The sequence below is a fragment of the Parambassis ranga genome, chromosome 3 (genome assembly GCF_900634625.1).
Source record: "Parambassis ranga chromosome 3, fParRan2.1, whole genome shotgun sequence".
NCBI lineage: Eukaryota > Metazoa > Chordata > Actinopteri > Ambassidae > Parambassis > Parambassis ranga.
Genome location: NC_041024.1, coordinates 17,647,712 through 17,662,177, shown reverse-complemented (window position 1 = coordinate 17,662,177; position 14,466 = coordinate 17,647,712). Strand labels below are relative to the sequence as shown.

The 14,466-nt window shown below is 42.9% G+C and overlaps 3 protein-coding genes across 4 annotated transcripts; 1 reads left to right on the top strand and 2 right to left on the bottom strand.

The window, feature by feature from the left end:
• Positions 1–130: 130 nt before the first annotated feature.
• Positions 131–4,354, top strand: rab4a (RAB4a, member RAS oncogene family). Its single transcript, XM_028401042.1, has 8 exons — positions 131–283; positions 943–1,023; positions 1,244–1,358; positions 1,715–1,777; positions 1,867–2,021; positions 2,190–2,285; positions 2,599–2,754; positions 2,842–4,354. Exons 1-7 carry the CDS (start codon positions 268–270, stop codon positions 2,712–2,714), a joined length of 642 nt encoding a protein of 213 aa, XP_028256843.1. The 5' UTR covers positions 131–267; the 3' UTR covers positions 2,715–2,754; positions 2,842–4,354.
• Positions 4,355–4,930: 576 nt separating this feature from the next.
• ccsapb (centriole, cilia and spindle-associated protein b) lies at positions 4,931–9,118 on the bottom strand. Of its 2 annotated transcripts, none has more exons than XM_028401038.1 (5): positions 9,043–9,118; positions 7,781–8,166; positions 7,627–7,716; positions 6,861–7,081; positions 4,931–6,781 (listed from the first exon to the last, which is right to left on the bottom strand). In XM_028401038.1, the coding sequence occupies exons 2-5, from the start codon at positions 8,148–8,150 to the stop codon at positions 6,599–6,601; spliced, it is 864 nt and encodes a 287-aa protein (XP_028256839.1). In that variant the 5' UTR covers positions 8,151–8,166; positions 9,043–9,118; the 3' UTR covers positions 4,931–6,598. The 2 variants fall into 2 exon arrangements, with proteins under 2 accessions (XP_028256839.1, XP_028256840.1); XM_028401039.1 differs by having other exon boundaries at positions 7,790–8,166.
• Positions 9,119–10,144: 1,026 nt separating this feature from the next.
• On the bottom strand, positions 10,145–13,916 carry acta1b (actin alpha 1, skeletal muscle b). The gene is made up of 7 exons (XM_028401033.1): positions 13,759–13,916; positions 12,777–12,913; positions 11,977–12,301; positions 11,512–11,673; positions 10,962–11,153; positions 10,682–10,863; positions 10,145–10,562 (listed from the first exon to the last, which is right to left on the bottom strand). Exons 2-7 carry the CDS (start codon positions 12,903–12,905, stop codon positions 10,419–10,421), a joined length of 1,134 nt encoding a protein of 377 aa, XP_028256834.1. The 5' UTR covers positions 12,906–12,913; positions 13,759–13,916; the 3' UTR covers positions 10,145–10,418.
• Between the last annotated feature and the right edge of the window lie 550 nt (positions 13,917–14,466).

The following is a 14,466-nucleotide window of genomic DNA, read 5'->3' as shown; positions in this document are numbered from 1 at the left end:
AACTATAAAAAGTGTGCGTCTGAAGTGTTAAACATTTAAACAGCTCCGCCCTGTGGCAGTTTAATGACATTACAAATATCCGGCCTGTGGAATCACTGATGGCTTTTATTTTGAAACAAACCACGTACGGGAAGTCGGAGGGGAAAATCAGCTGGAATCCGCGGAAATCATCCACAGGACTATTTTCCTTTACTTAGCTAGCTTATCCTTCTGTCAAGTTCCATTTCCCCCTCACTTTCCTTTTGCTGTCGATCCGCCACACTGGCGATGTCGGAGTCATACGGTAAGAAGGCTGTTTTCCCGAGTAGCCACCGTCAACATCTTCCTGTACCCACAGAGATGGGATGGGGCAGGTGTGTCGAGAGAGCTTTTACTCATCGTAAACAGATAGCTGACAGGCTAGCCGAGCCTCTGGTGAAGGCTGCTGGCCTTAAAAGTACCGTGTCAGCCTAAGAAAATACACTGGCTTAATGCAGCAGAGTTCTCTGTGGCCATGCACACAAAATGTATCGATTTTGCGAGGTTACAAAGGCTATTAGGGGGCTATTAGTAAAGACAGGAAGCTGGTGCACGCCACGGCTGGCTGTGGAGGATGGAGCTGACTGAGCTGTGCATCCTGTAACAGTAAATAACACATTCAGCCGTGATGTTTTTGTTAGCTCCTCTAATGTAAAGTGTAGCTGGAATGAACTCCTCCATCAGAATGGGTTGTGTATATAATGATCATATCTGTGGTTTGCCTGTGTACAGAAGTGAGGTTTCTGTCATATAGAAGCACACATCAGTTTACATACAATAATAATATGTGAAAACTCATTATTGTGTGATTAGAATGGCCTGACTGATGATAATAGTAATGGTCAGACATTAGCTTTGAATACCATTATAGTAGGTATGTCCTGTTGTTGTGTTGTGTTACATTGATCTGTGTTTCCTCTGCAGATTTCCTCTTTAAATTCCTGGTGATTGGGAATGCTGGAACAGGCAAATCCTGTCTGCTGCACCAGTTCATAGAGAAGAGATGTAAGTCTGAGGCGGTAACACAATAATACATATATTAAAATCAGTGATAATGACTAATCGTCACATATAAACATGTGAGAACTGGATTTGCTATTTTTAATGCAGCTCAGCACAGACAAGATGGTGTTACTAATTTGACTTTTACTGTGGTATTCTTTATGGAAAGAATACACTTCTGTATGAATGGTGGCATGATTCCATGTTTTGTTCTCTTTTCTAGTTAAAGATGAATCCAACCACACGATTGGAGTGGAGTTTGGCTCTAAGATCATCAGTGTTGTCAACAAGATGGTCAAACTACAGATTTGGGACACTGCAGGACAAGAAAGGTTCAGGTAGGAAAGCTGGCAGCCACGTCCCCAAGACCTTAATATTTTCACTATACCACAGACGTACAGTTAAATGTGCATAACTAATAGTGTTTATATCAGCAAAAATGAATGGCTCAAGATGTGAATTTCTGCTTTGTTTTAAGGGTTACAAAAGCATTGTATTAACCCTTCAGTAATCGTAGCCATCTTCAGACACACATGCACATTTTTTTTATTTATATATTTTTAAGTAGTATTGAATATTTAATTTCAAATTGCCAAGGTGCCAAAAATATCATTGTTCCAGCATTTATAATCATGACTCTGTGTCACTATACCTATCTGTGTGCTTGACTATGAAACGTGTGTGTGTGTGTTAGGTCTGTGACCAGGAGTTACTACAGAGGAGCAGCAGGAGCCCTGCTGGTTTATGACATCACCAGGTATTATGAAAGCTGTTTTCAAGTTGGCTCTCTTCTTAGCTGTAAAATGTAATCTGTTTCTTACTTAATCTTCTCTGTTTGTGCTGCAGTCGAGAGACATACAACGCTCTGACCACATGGTTGAGTGATGCCAGGATGTTGGCCAGTCAAAACATTGTCATCATCTTGTGTGGGAACAAGAAGGACCTGGACGCTGACAGAGAGGTCACATTCCTGGAGGCTTCACGCTTTGCTCAGGAGAATGGTAACAGTCACAAGCCTCTCCTCTGCAGCGGTCATACAAAGGATGTATTTAATTATGTTGCCTTTTTGAAGTTGATGTCTCTCATTAGATTTCTTGTTGTAAGTTCAATGTATAGACTGACGCACTCTTTAGCTGCAGCTCTGTTCAGTAAATGGTTTTGTGTGTCAGAGCTGATGTTCCTGGAGACCAGTGCTCTAACAGGAGAGAATGTTGAAGAGGCCTTTGTTCAGTGCGCTCGGAAAATCCTCAACAAGATAGAGTCAGGTAAGAGCTTCAGTCTTCAACCATAACATAACCCCTGACTCTAAATCCTCTCATCCTAACAAGATCAACCAAGATCAACAGGCAGGCTCATAGTAGGTATATGTCCAGACCCATCTGCCTCACAGAGTTGAAAATGACTGGTTGCTAACCCTAAAGCTAGCCGAAGTAGCAAAATATGTAAACAGATCGTGGAGGCCTGCAGCAGAGGGAAAGTTCAGTGTGTTTCTGTGCTGTAGATGATGCCTGAAGTAGATCTGTTGGTCATTAAGTGTCTGCGCCTTTCTGTCTCTTCATTCTTCTCTATCATTTTTAGGGGAGCTGGATCCAGAGAGGATGGGCTCAGGTATTCAGTACGGCGACGCTGCATTACGACAGCTTCGTTCTCCTCGTCGTGCGCAGCCACAGGGCACCCAGGAGTGTGGCTGCTAATGGATGGCTGCTTTAAACACACAGTAAACACACAGACAATGTGAGTGGAAGATTGATTATTTGCCATTTTATACCAAACAATAAGATTACTGAGACCCAGCCTTCTATTGATGTGTGTTGGAAACAGGTTTGGCAAGACCAGGAGAAGAACAGCCACGGGGGACCCGACCATGTTGGGTTCAGGTTGCTATGCTAGTGACTCCTCCCTGACCTTTGCTCTTCGACCTTTGCACGGACCCTACAGATGCTTTGTTGTCATGGCTACACCTGCAGAGAGCTGAAAGGATGTCCCAGCCACTCCCATCCCAGAACTCTGAAGATCTCCAAGGTAACCAGAGACTGCCCATCTTCCAACAGTCCGCTCCTCCCCTTATGGACCAGACTTTCCTCAGCCCTCCAAACTGGATGTGAATTACTGACATGTATGTCCCATATTTCTGCTTCACACCTGCTTTGACACCTCTTTGGATTTCGGATTTATTCCAGCTACACTGCATAAAGGAATAGTACACATTTTGAGACATTGTTTTTTGTTCAAACCTTTATGCTAAGCTAAGCTAACTACCACCAGGCTTCAGCTTGATACTTGTGCACTAACATGAGGTTAACTTGATTTTTTTCTAAGCATGAAAACATATTTCCAAAAATTATTGGAACTATTCCTTTGAGCACATATTTATTCAAGACACTCCTTGTTTTTAGTGCTTTTATTTCAGCATCTGCCTGAGTTTAAACACACCCTGTATGTTAGTTTCACTCCCTTTCTGTCTATCCCTGTATGCAGCCACTAAATGACAAGTCATCTCCTCCACCCTGCCTTTCTGCATCGTTTACATCCCCTCCCTCTCTCCCTCTCTCTCTCTCTCCTGTTGCATCAAACACTGTACAATGTTTCTGTATATAGCGACTGACGCATGTTTTCTCAGAATATCAGAGTATTTCATTATGAAGAGTTAAATGTATATTAAAATAGATAATCATGTTCCACTGTATTATTATCATGTTAAGCTACAATACACTAGTAACTTCCAAGCAGGACAGTACTGCTGTGTGTGCAGCAGCTGACTGGTTAGAAATGGGGAAGTTGATGATGTGGATTTTATCAATGTAAAAAAAAAACTGCTGTTTTAAACAATGCTCACATATTAAAAAAATCAGAGGCAGCCTGAGCAGACACTGGACTTTTAGACACTGAAATAATTAGTTTCATTCCATCTTCACAGTGGCACATTCAGCGTTCACCAAGGTTTTGGTGTCTCACGTATAAGTGTTGTATGTTTACATGAATATCTGACTGACTGCTGCCAGCTGTGGGACTAACTGTCCAGTTTTACAAATCATATGAAGCTGACATATGCTCTATTTATTTTTGTCTTGTTTAATTGTTTAGTGCTTACAATTAAACTACGTCCACCTTTATGAAGTTTTGATTTCTTTGAATTTTATACACTTCAAACAACCAAACACACTTTATCAGACACAGTTGTAGATTCTGTTTGAGGTAACAACAAGAAGTCAGGGGGTCCATGCGTTGTCCTCCCTGTTAAATACATATGGGTGGCAGAATGTTAGGGTTTATATTGAATCACATAGATTAAGCTGTACAGCTGTACATGGTGGAGTGTATTTCACATGTTTTTTTATCAAGTGTTTGATGTGTGGTGGCTTCGGCTGCTCCACATCAAGTCCTTGTCCTTGTGTTTATGTCATTTTTTGGTTAATATTTATGTATGTTTTTCTCTTGTCATTATATCAAATATCATAGATTTATAATTTATTGTGTATGTTATGATAAAAGCATATGTTTTTAAATAAAAAAACAGCAAGTATTGTCTTTGAAAGGATGTTTTTTTTCCTATCGTCTTGGGCAGAATACACAGAAAATAGGTGGTTGTTGTATTTTTAGCCTCTGAGGAACCAGAAGAAGAGTTGGACTTACAATAGGCCACATTGTAACAGTCTGTTATGTTAAATGCTAATATACAATGCGTAGTTTGTGAGAGGCAAACAGACGGATGGAAAATGTTTTATTAAAGCTGTGCACCACATCATGTTTTTATCATTAATTATCTACACATACACAACTCAATAACATAACAACTCAATATGTAAACAGAATACAGTAGTTTCTACCACTTTATGTCATCGTGACATTGATTGTATTTTATTAATAACTTCAGAAACTTTTTTTTTTAGTTTCCATAAAGGACTGACCTTACTGCGTCATCATCACATTAAATGTCTCAAAAACTTTAGGATGACTTTAAATGACACTATCCTGGGCTGAAGAAATATTTAGGCTTTTGCAGCATATTACCTAGTAACCGATCAAATGACCTATAACTCATTACCAAAAGTGAAATGTCTCTATGGTATAAACAGAGGCTCAGTTTTAAAGTAAAATATAAGAAGGAATGACCTTTTCATCTGTAGCTCCTATTTTCTAAGATTGTCAAAGTTCACTATCACAGGTTCAAAAGCATTCTAAAGTATCAGAATATTGCACAAAATCATATTAACATATAACTTAAACACTGAAAAAACTAACTTACAAAAGCATACTGTGCAGTGTAATACTGAACTTAATGTTACAATGTTTTTCATTATGTTTGAATGTAGAGCATCCTGTCACCTTTTGTTCCGCAAAATATTCACACCAATATTCAATATTTTATATACACCAATTATAATAGCTAAAAAATAATTACTTTAGGATCTCATTGTTTTAACAGTCATGAAGACACTATCTGGTCCTGCATTAGTTCAAATACCACTGATCACTAAACTCAAATAAATACAAAGAGAATCTTCAAAACCTAAAATGAGTTAGCTAAATTTTCTTCTAGAAATGTGACAAATGATCAAAGTGCTGATTAATTTGGTCAAACAGCAAATTAGCACAATGTGCTCTGACAAGAGGTATTTTGGACGTTAGCTTGATGTTCTTACAGTTCTTCTTTTGGCTCCAAGCATACTCAATAACAGGTTAATGAGGTTTAAACTTTAGATGTTTACATTGCAGTCTAAATTATCTTTATGTCAACTTGTTAATGTGTTTTTCTGGTGAAAATTCCCCAATTGTCACTCAAAAACTTAGCACCAGACTGATTAAATACAAAACATCTCTATCACTTAAAAAACTATGTCTTCCTTAACTTACAGAAAATGCCACCGCCACAACACAACAGCGTGATCTTAACTCTCTTAACTCTACAGTGAATCATAATCTATTAAAAAAGGCAGAAGGATCGACCTATCAAGCATTACACACACAAGAACTGGTTCACTGCAGCGGATACCAAAAACCTCAAAGGCTGAAAAACTAATAAACATATTACTGTGTGTTCACAAACAAGTAAATACTCATACACCTCCATTAATTTGAGAAAAACTTACACAATATGTTTGAACGCAAACAAAGTGATCATGTAGGTGTGTGTGTATAAGTGGTAATTTGTCTAACCAAGACTTAATCATGCAGACATGTGCCTTCATTACCCATTCACAGTATGAAAGTATGGACACTATAGCCTGTGTTTAAAGGGCCTGCATCAAAGTATGGCTCAAACTGTCTTTATTCTCATCTGGTTATTCTCAGAGATGTGTCCATATTTAAAAGTATAAGTACAGTGAAAACTGTTTCATATTGTCGTATATATTAAAATCAGTGTATATAAAACATGCAGGGGAATAAGCCACACAGTGAATTTCAGTGATCAAGGTTGTGTCAGTTTGTATCCTGAATGTGGGAGTGATGAACTGTACAAGTAGGAGCCTTTGTATTTAAGCTCTACAGCTCCACCTGTTGAACCTTCACAGGAGAAAGGCAATCATGGCTTTATGCTTGTGTGTAATCACTCTAAAGTGTTTTTGCTGTGTGTGTCTTATCGAGAGCGAGCGGAGAAGCAGCGCATGTACTCAGTGAGCCACGGGTTGAATTCAGGTTGAACCAGCCTTCTAGCTTTGTCCACATCAGCGGACTTGGCTCTTCGCCGCTCAGTTCTCTGGGTCTGGATCTGACGCTCCACCTCCCGCCTGGTCTTAGCACGCAGAGCCGACTCGTGGATCTACAAGAAAGATAAACATTAATCATGATGGTCATGCTCATGTTCCTACAACTACAGAAATCCAGACAGATACGATTACCTTGTTAGTTGAAGCTGCTGGGCCCACATTGTGTGTCTTCCTGCCTGCGATGTCTGCGTCCTTCTCTCCAGAGCCGTACAGAGCAAACGGGTGTCTGCTCTCCTTGGCGTCCTCCTTGGGCTCTCTAGATGGCATAGGCCTGACCCGCTGGGACCGCCAAGTTGGTTTTGAGGATTTGAAGGGCTTACTCTGCTGTGGTACAGTTCCTCCACTGTCTCTGTCTAAAAACAGAAAAAACACAGGTTAAAGTCTCACTAACAACAGAAAGCTGGATCTCCAAGCAGGAGTACAAGGAGGCTGAACATTCGACTGTGAACTGTGCACAACACATTGTATAATGAATATGTACCTTTTTTTTTTTAACAATCATGTCACTAGTAACGTTATCTCTACTGCACTGCATTATGGGATTTTAATGGCAGTTCACTGTAATAGTATGCACATCACATGCTGGTGATGTTCTATCTTACTTTGTTCTGTGAAATGCTTTTATAATTTTTACTGTGAGCTGTCCTCAAAAAGAAGAACTGTTGCATGAGTATAAATTAGAATATTGCCTATAACTTTAATCCTCTCAAATAATTAAATTGTTGATGACATAACGGTGATTGCTACACCTCTTTTACAATGCTAGCAGGTGACCCGTTGTATCTCAACCATGCTCCCTGTGAAATAGTTACCGTATATTACATTTCATTCTGACTTGTACGCTGTGCAACCTGCTGTCTTGAATCCTCACTCTAACATGCTGTGTGTCACATCCTACCTGGGTCTTTATGAGGAGCGGTAAGCTGTTTACTGCCTCTCTGCTGCTCTCTCTCCTGCTGGCTCTCTCTGGTCCCATCAGCCTGTGAGCCTGCAGAGGAAAGGAACATGAGGAACATGTATGCATCACACGGATTCAGCAGTTTATAGCTCACCCTGCTCACCGTGGACTGCAGGCTGCGGGGCATCCTCCTCGTCCTGAATAGGAAGTGTGGGTAAAGGGCCTGCAGTTCTGATCTCCTCCAGCTGTCTGTCCATCCTCGCCCCCTCACACTCCTCCAGCTCAGCCTCCCTGCTTGGCTCAGCCTGGACCTGGTTCTTGCTGGGAGGGGGAGGGGGAGAGCTCCTTCTTCCAGAGTCTGAATCACTGTCTGATCCATTCCAAAACCAGGGGTTGTGCGTGTGCTCCAGCAGCCGTCGGGTCAGCCTGTACTTCAGCATCTCCTCGTAGCATTTAGTGTAAGTCTCCCATTTGGGGTCTTTGAATTTCTTCATGTACTCGGAGCGGATCCTCTTCGTCACCATCTTGTCCGTCTTTGAACTGAAACCCAGCAATAGAAATAAAACCGCTCTTTACTGTTACGCAGTGTAACTAAACCTATAAACATATATAAGCCCGAAGACGAACTGAGTCTCCTCATACGCAGCTCGTTGGTAACACCGCCAGACATTTAAACCATAACGTGGAGACGGTTAAACCAATGGCGGAGCAGCAGGAGGCTTCCCCCGGCCTGGAGAGCCCGCCTACTTCCTCACCCTGCGTTAGCTCGTCTCTCTCAGCAAAAAGGAACCAAACAAACGACCATTATTAATCAACGTTACAAACTAAGATACATGTTTTATCGTCTTATTCGGTATATTACAGTAAATAACCGACCGTAATCTGCGTTTACAACGTACACGGCCGAATTTTCTTGAACGTGATGACGCAGGTACCTCCTCCTCCTCTGATTGGCTGCAGTGATGTAAACGACTGTTGAATACTCCAAATTAAAGGTCAGCCACAATCACTGTGTGGAAACACTGCAGGCTCTGCTGTCTAATATCTCCATCTAAACTTCTTTACAGCGTGGCACTGTTGCTAAAATACAGCATGGCTGCATTCCTATATTTAGAACAGACGTAGGTAATGATGGTTTGTGTCATTTACGTCCAGCAGAGTGTGTTTGTAGTGGGTATATTTCTGCCTGTTTCTTTAGATTACCTCGTCATAATAAATATGTCCGTGTGATGTATGAGTCTGTTAATCATATGATAATATGGAGCCCCGATAATCGCCTGTCAGTGCTGGCAGAGAGCCCGCAGCTCTGCGTAAACCTTAGATCTCACTGACAATCCGTCCCCTCCGTGCACCATCAGTGACAGCAGAAATTCAGATGTGTTCGAGTCTAATTTCGTGTACAGTAAATATACTCACCCCGGGTCGGATTTCACGGAAGAAGAGCAGAACAGATGGCGTCCACGACGCTGCTGCTGTAATCACACAGGCTGCGTCTCTGAGCTTAGCTCCGCCCGCCTGAAGACGTTTTTAAAAAGCCAAACACACCCGCAACAGGTGGTCCAGGCCCAGGATATCAGGAATGCGGGCGAAGAGGATACGAATCACTTGGCTGATAATGATTTCTAATAATAAATAATTAGTTTAATTGTATTTAGACACTGTATGCTGGTTTTGGAAGAATACCATAGCATAGATATTGACTTTATAGGCTATTTAAATAAATGAAGGTTTATTTGGCTACGTTAAAGCATAATGGAAACTCTAGTGTGTTAGACAAATGCTAAAGATGTCTAATCTCAGGTCAATGGGGTGACATTAATGATGTGCGCGCACTCCTTTGTGCGCTCAGCCACACCCAGATAACCAGATGAGCTGCTATATGCATATAAGGTAGGGTTGGGGAGATGCCCCACTGTACACGGGGTCTGGTTTTGTCTAAAGATGGACTTGGGCCCGGGAGAGAGCGCACAGGGCAGACAGCTCAACGGGATTCACAGCAGAGTGTCAAGTGTCCAAAGCTACTGATCCGGCCAGTCCAAAGCGGGGCTGCTGCTGCATAGGCGCATTCCTTGCGAGTCAAACTCCGACTGTCGGAGCTTGGAGGCATCGCCTTTCATTGCCACTCGCACCTAGAGCTGTCCCCATCCATCAGATAGAGGGCGCTCCCTCCCTGCCTGCCTGCCTCCCTGCCAGGGATCTGTGCCAGCCTGACTGTGGGAATCACTGCTTATTGCACCAATCATCTAGTTACTGTGAGGTGTGTAGTATAGGTAGGCTACATGTTTAATCAGCTGTGTGTGGTTATTGTGGGAAATGTCCTGGCCATTTCATTTTTGGGGAGTATAAGCTACCTTTTCGTAATCATCCGTTTTTAAATATTTCTAATTTTCACCACAGCTTTTTGCTTCCCATCCTCTCTTTAGCAGAAAAACAAGGCCATGGGCAGAAATACCAAATAATGGACTTTAATAAATTATCAATATGTATATACACTTACATTCACATGTGTTGGGCAACATGTTGTTCTTATTTTTTTTATTAAAGTTTTTTGGTGGATGCATGGTTCAGTGGTGGTTTTCACAGCCTTTCTCCGTGCAACACAGACAACAGACAGCAATTAAATATGCACATTTTATATGGATAAAAAATGCATATAAATGTCAACAGCGCAGACAGACAGTCCATTGACAGCAGAGTGTTGCTGTGCAGCAGATGTTGATCCTCCTCCTTGTTTGATCTCCAGATAGCTGGTGGTGAAAATGATGGAGAAGCTGGAGAAGACGGTAGAGAATTTAGAAGCACTTCCTGTGGACAATGCTGGGGCCGGCCTCGTCGTACTCCTGCTTGGAGATCCACATCTGCTGGAAGGTGGACAGGGAAGCCAGGATGGAGCCGCCGATCCAGACGGAGTACTTCCTCTCGGGAGGAGCAATGATCTAGAGACAGTGGAAGGAGTGGATTAGTGAAGTGTTCAGTGGAATCAGTGCGTAATAGTCAGTAAATGTGTCTGCTTATTTAAAGTGTGTTGTTCTTATGTGTGTTAAATTTCAAGTACCTTGATCTTCATGGTGCTGGGGGCCAGAGCAGTGATCTCCTTCTGCATACGGTCAGCAATACCAGGGTACATGGTGGTACCGCCGGAGAGCACATTGTTGGCGTACAGGTCCTTACGGATGTCAATGTCGCACTTCATGATGCTGTTGTAGGCGGTCTCATGGATACCAGCAGACTCCATACCTGGTCAGATGAGAGAGACAAGTGTTCAGAGAGGCACAATTCTCCCCGTGTCTCAATACCGGTGATTATGATAGAAATAAAGGTATTATCTTAAGTACCGATGAAGGAAGGCTGGAAGAGGGTCTCGGGGCAACGGAACCTCTCGTTACCGATGGTGATGACCTGACCGTCGGGAAGCTCGTAGCTCTTCTCCAGGGAGGAGGAGGAGGCAGCGGTGGCCATCTCGTTCTCAAAGTCCAGAGCCACATAGCACAGCTTCTCCTTGATGTCACGCACGATCTCACGCTCAGCTGTAGGAGGACAATTTAAGAGTTTTTGGTGCTCAGAGTGCAAGAGAGACCACAGATATCATGGTGCGTAATAACAAACTGGCCGAGTGGGATGGTTTACAAAAGTCATTTAACAAGTTTCTTATCAGGCACAACACACACATACAGTGTGTCTCATAAGCTGTGCCAATTAGGCAATGTGATTAATTTTAAGAAAATTCTTAGCCTGTCATCAGACATGGTGCATTTTTATATTCTGTTAGTCAGATTGTTTCACGAATAAAAATGTAAATTTCGTTTGCATATATTATATTAGAATTTGCCAAATCTTTCTAGTTGGTTGAATAATTTCTTTTTTATTATAGGCTGAGTCTCTTACCGGTGGTCACGAAGGAGTAGCCACGCTCAGTCAGGATCTTCATCAGGTAGTCGGTCAGATCGCGACCAGCCAGGTCCAGACGCATGATGGCGTGGGGCAGGGCGTAACCCTCATAGACTGGGACGTTGTGGGTCACACCATCACCAGCATCCAGCACAATACCTAAAGAGACCCAGTGAGAGATTTTAGTCAAGTTCGAGTAACAGAAATGAGCAAAATGTTGAACTTTGTGTGTAAAGCTGTGACTGACGTGGATGCCCGACTGAAAATCTAGAGCATCTAGTGCGTAAAAGCTGTGCGTAAAATGCCCAATTGATACTGTTAACAGTGTGTGTAACAATTATAATCTGATTTCTATCAGTTGTACTGTTAATTACTTGTGATTATGTGATAAGCTATATTAAAGTTGCTTCTTTAGGAAGCTGGGTGTCATCAGTTGAGGTTGTATGTTGTTGTTAGTCTTACCGGTGGTACGGCCGGAAGCGTACAGGGACAGCACAGCCTGGATGGCCACATACATGGCGGGGACGTTGAAGGTCTCAAACATGATCTGGGTCATCTTCTCCCTGTTGGCCTTGGGGTTCAGAGGGGCCTCAGTGAGCAGGGTGGGGTGCTCCTCGGGGGCAACTCTCAGCTCATTGTAGAAGGTGTGATGCCAGATCTTCTCCATGTCGTCCCAGTTGGTGATGATGCCGTGCTCAATGGGGTACTTCAGAGTCAGGATACCCCTCTTGCTCTGGGCCTCGTCGCCGACGTAGGAGTCCTTCTGACCCATACCGACCATGACACCCTAAGGGGGGAGACACAGCGAGATAAAGGAAAGGTTAGCCGGGGACGACAAATAATCCACACAGAGGTATAGTCTTTTTCTGTCCTTTGTCTCTTTGTACCGGCACGGTAACTATTGCGTAAATGTGTCAAATGACAGCGTGGGTCACAGAGAATGACAGAGCAAGTGTGAGGCTGTCAATTCACATGTGACTAATTTAGTATCAGAGAGGCAAAGGGCGCACTGCTGGAGGCAGCGCAGGCAGCCAAAATTACATGGCTCGACATCAATTATTTCACGCCTCTATCACAAGAGAGGTACATTGAAACTGAAACATTATTGTGATCACTACAACAGATCACCCATTCAAAATAGATTTTTTTTTTATTAATTTATTTTTTAGGAATGTTTAAATTACTTTTAAATTCACCCTTCTGCTGTCATTAGCCTTTTTTCTGTGTCCAACCTATGAGAAGTTTTTTTCTTCGATGTTTACCTGGTGGCGGGGACGGCCGACGATGGAGGGGAACACAGCCCTGGGGGCATCGTCTCCGGCGAAGCCAGCCTTTACCAGGCCGGAGCCGTTGTCGCACACAAGGGCGGTAGTCTCATCGTCGTCACACATGTTGGCTTCTGTTAGAAAGGAAAGAAATCAAAAATGTCACTTCACCAAATCAATATACATGCTGCCATATATTAGTGAAAGTGGCAAAAATACGCCTAATATAATTAACTAAACTTTTTTGTATTACCCTTTAAGTTTACTAAAAACTCAAACCACGTGTCTTAATTTTAGAAGAAAGACGAAAAGTAATCATAAAATCTAGTGAGGCTGAACATGATCGGGCCCATGGATTGCGCTAAATGTGTTCATGGCACACTGACAACAGGCCATTACGCGTGACGTATAAGCCTGTATAAACCTACGAGATCTCATTAATAACTAATCTACCGTTTTCCTCAGATACATATCTGGAGACACTTGACTAAGTTAGGTCCATAATAGCCTACTTTAATTTGCAGAGAGTAAATATGCAAGGATGCAAAACTTTAAGAAAAGCAATGACCAAAAATGTATCTAGCCTACATTTACAAATAATCAGCATCCCAAGGAAAAATATTCTGGTTTTGGCTGATTTTAACTGATTTTTAGAATTCATTTAAGACCTCAGAAATAGGCTACTGAATCACATATGCCAGTCTTTTTTTAATCTATCAATTCCCACACCAATTCAGGTGTCTTCTGCCTAGAACTGTATTATCTACAATTAACAGTCCTTCCTCCTCCCCTCTCTGTTCTATCCTCCAGCACAGTTTGCCCTGTGGCCTCAGTAAGTGTCCCGTCTGAAGCCTCCTGTCCCCGGCTGTCCTGCCTAAAGTTTGCCCCTGTAGCTGCACCAGCGGTTCTCTGGTGAAGGCCTAGCTGTCCCAACCTGGATGAGTGGCTTCAGGAGTGGCAGGTCCTAGCAGGGTCTTACCTTAGGAGTGTGTCTGCGGCTGCGGAGAGATAGACCCAACTAGTGCTGCTGCTGAACCAGCTACGGTCCCCAGTGCTGCCTGTCCACCTTTTATACCCAACCTCCACCATTCACAAACCTCAGCACTGGCCTCCATCCCGGCCCTCTGCCATATTAGGATGCTGACAGGCTCTGGCTGAGGAGTGGGTGGGGGCGCAGTAAGGAGGCGCGCCTCAGGAAGGAGGGATCTCCATCCACCAGGTTACAGGAGGGATCAAAAGTGACGCTGCGCGTCCCCGATAGAGGAAAGAGCGCGTGCCATATATGGAACTGTCGCGTTGACCTCCCATCGAGCCTCGCAGTCCCACCTCGAGGGCCGTAAAAGGAGCGCACGGGCCACTGGGGGGTTTCTAGGGGAGACGACAGTTGCTACCAAGCAGGGTTATAGATTTGCTGCAGTATGCCTCATCCAGCCTTAAAACGGGAAAATGCTTCCCTCATCTGAACAGATTTAGGCCTCAGTAAGAGCCAGTCCTAAACCACTGACTGACAGCTCAACCAGGAAGACTGCTGCTAAGTGCCAATTAAGAGCTCAGTACTCATTATGGTGAATAACACAAGATATAGATGGTCACAACGATAATAATTAGGATCAATATTGAGATTGTGTAGGATATAGATGGCTGCATAACATCTGAGTGACAACATTTTACTACTGGAGGCTGATTG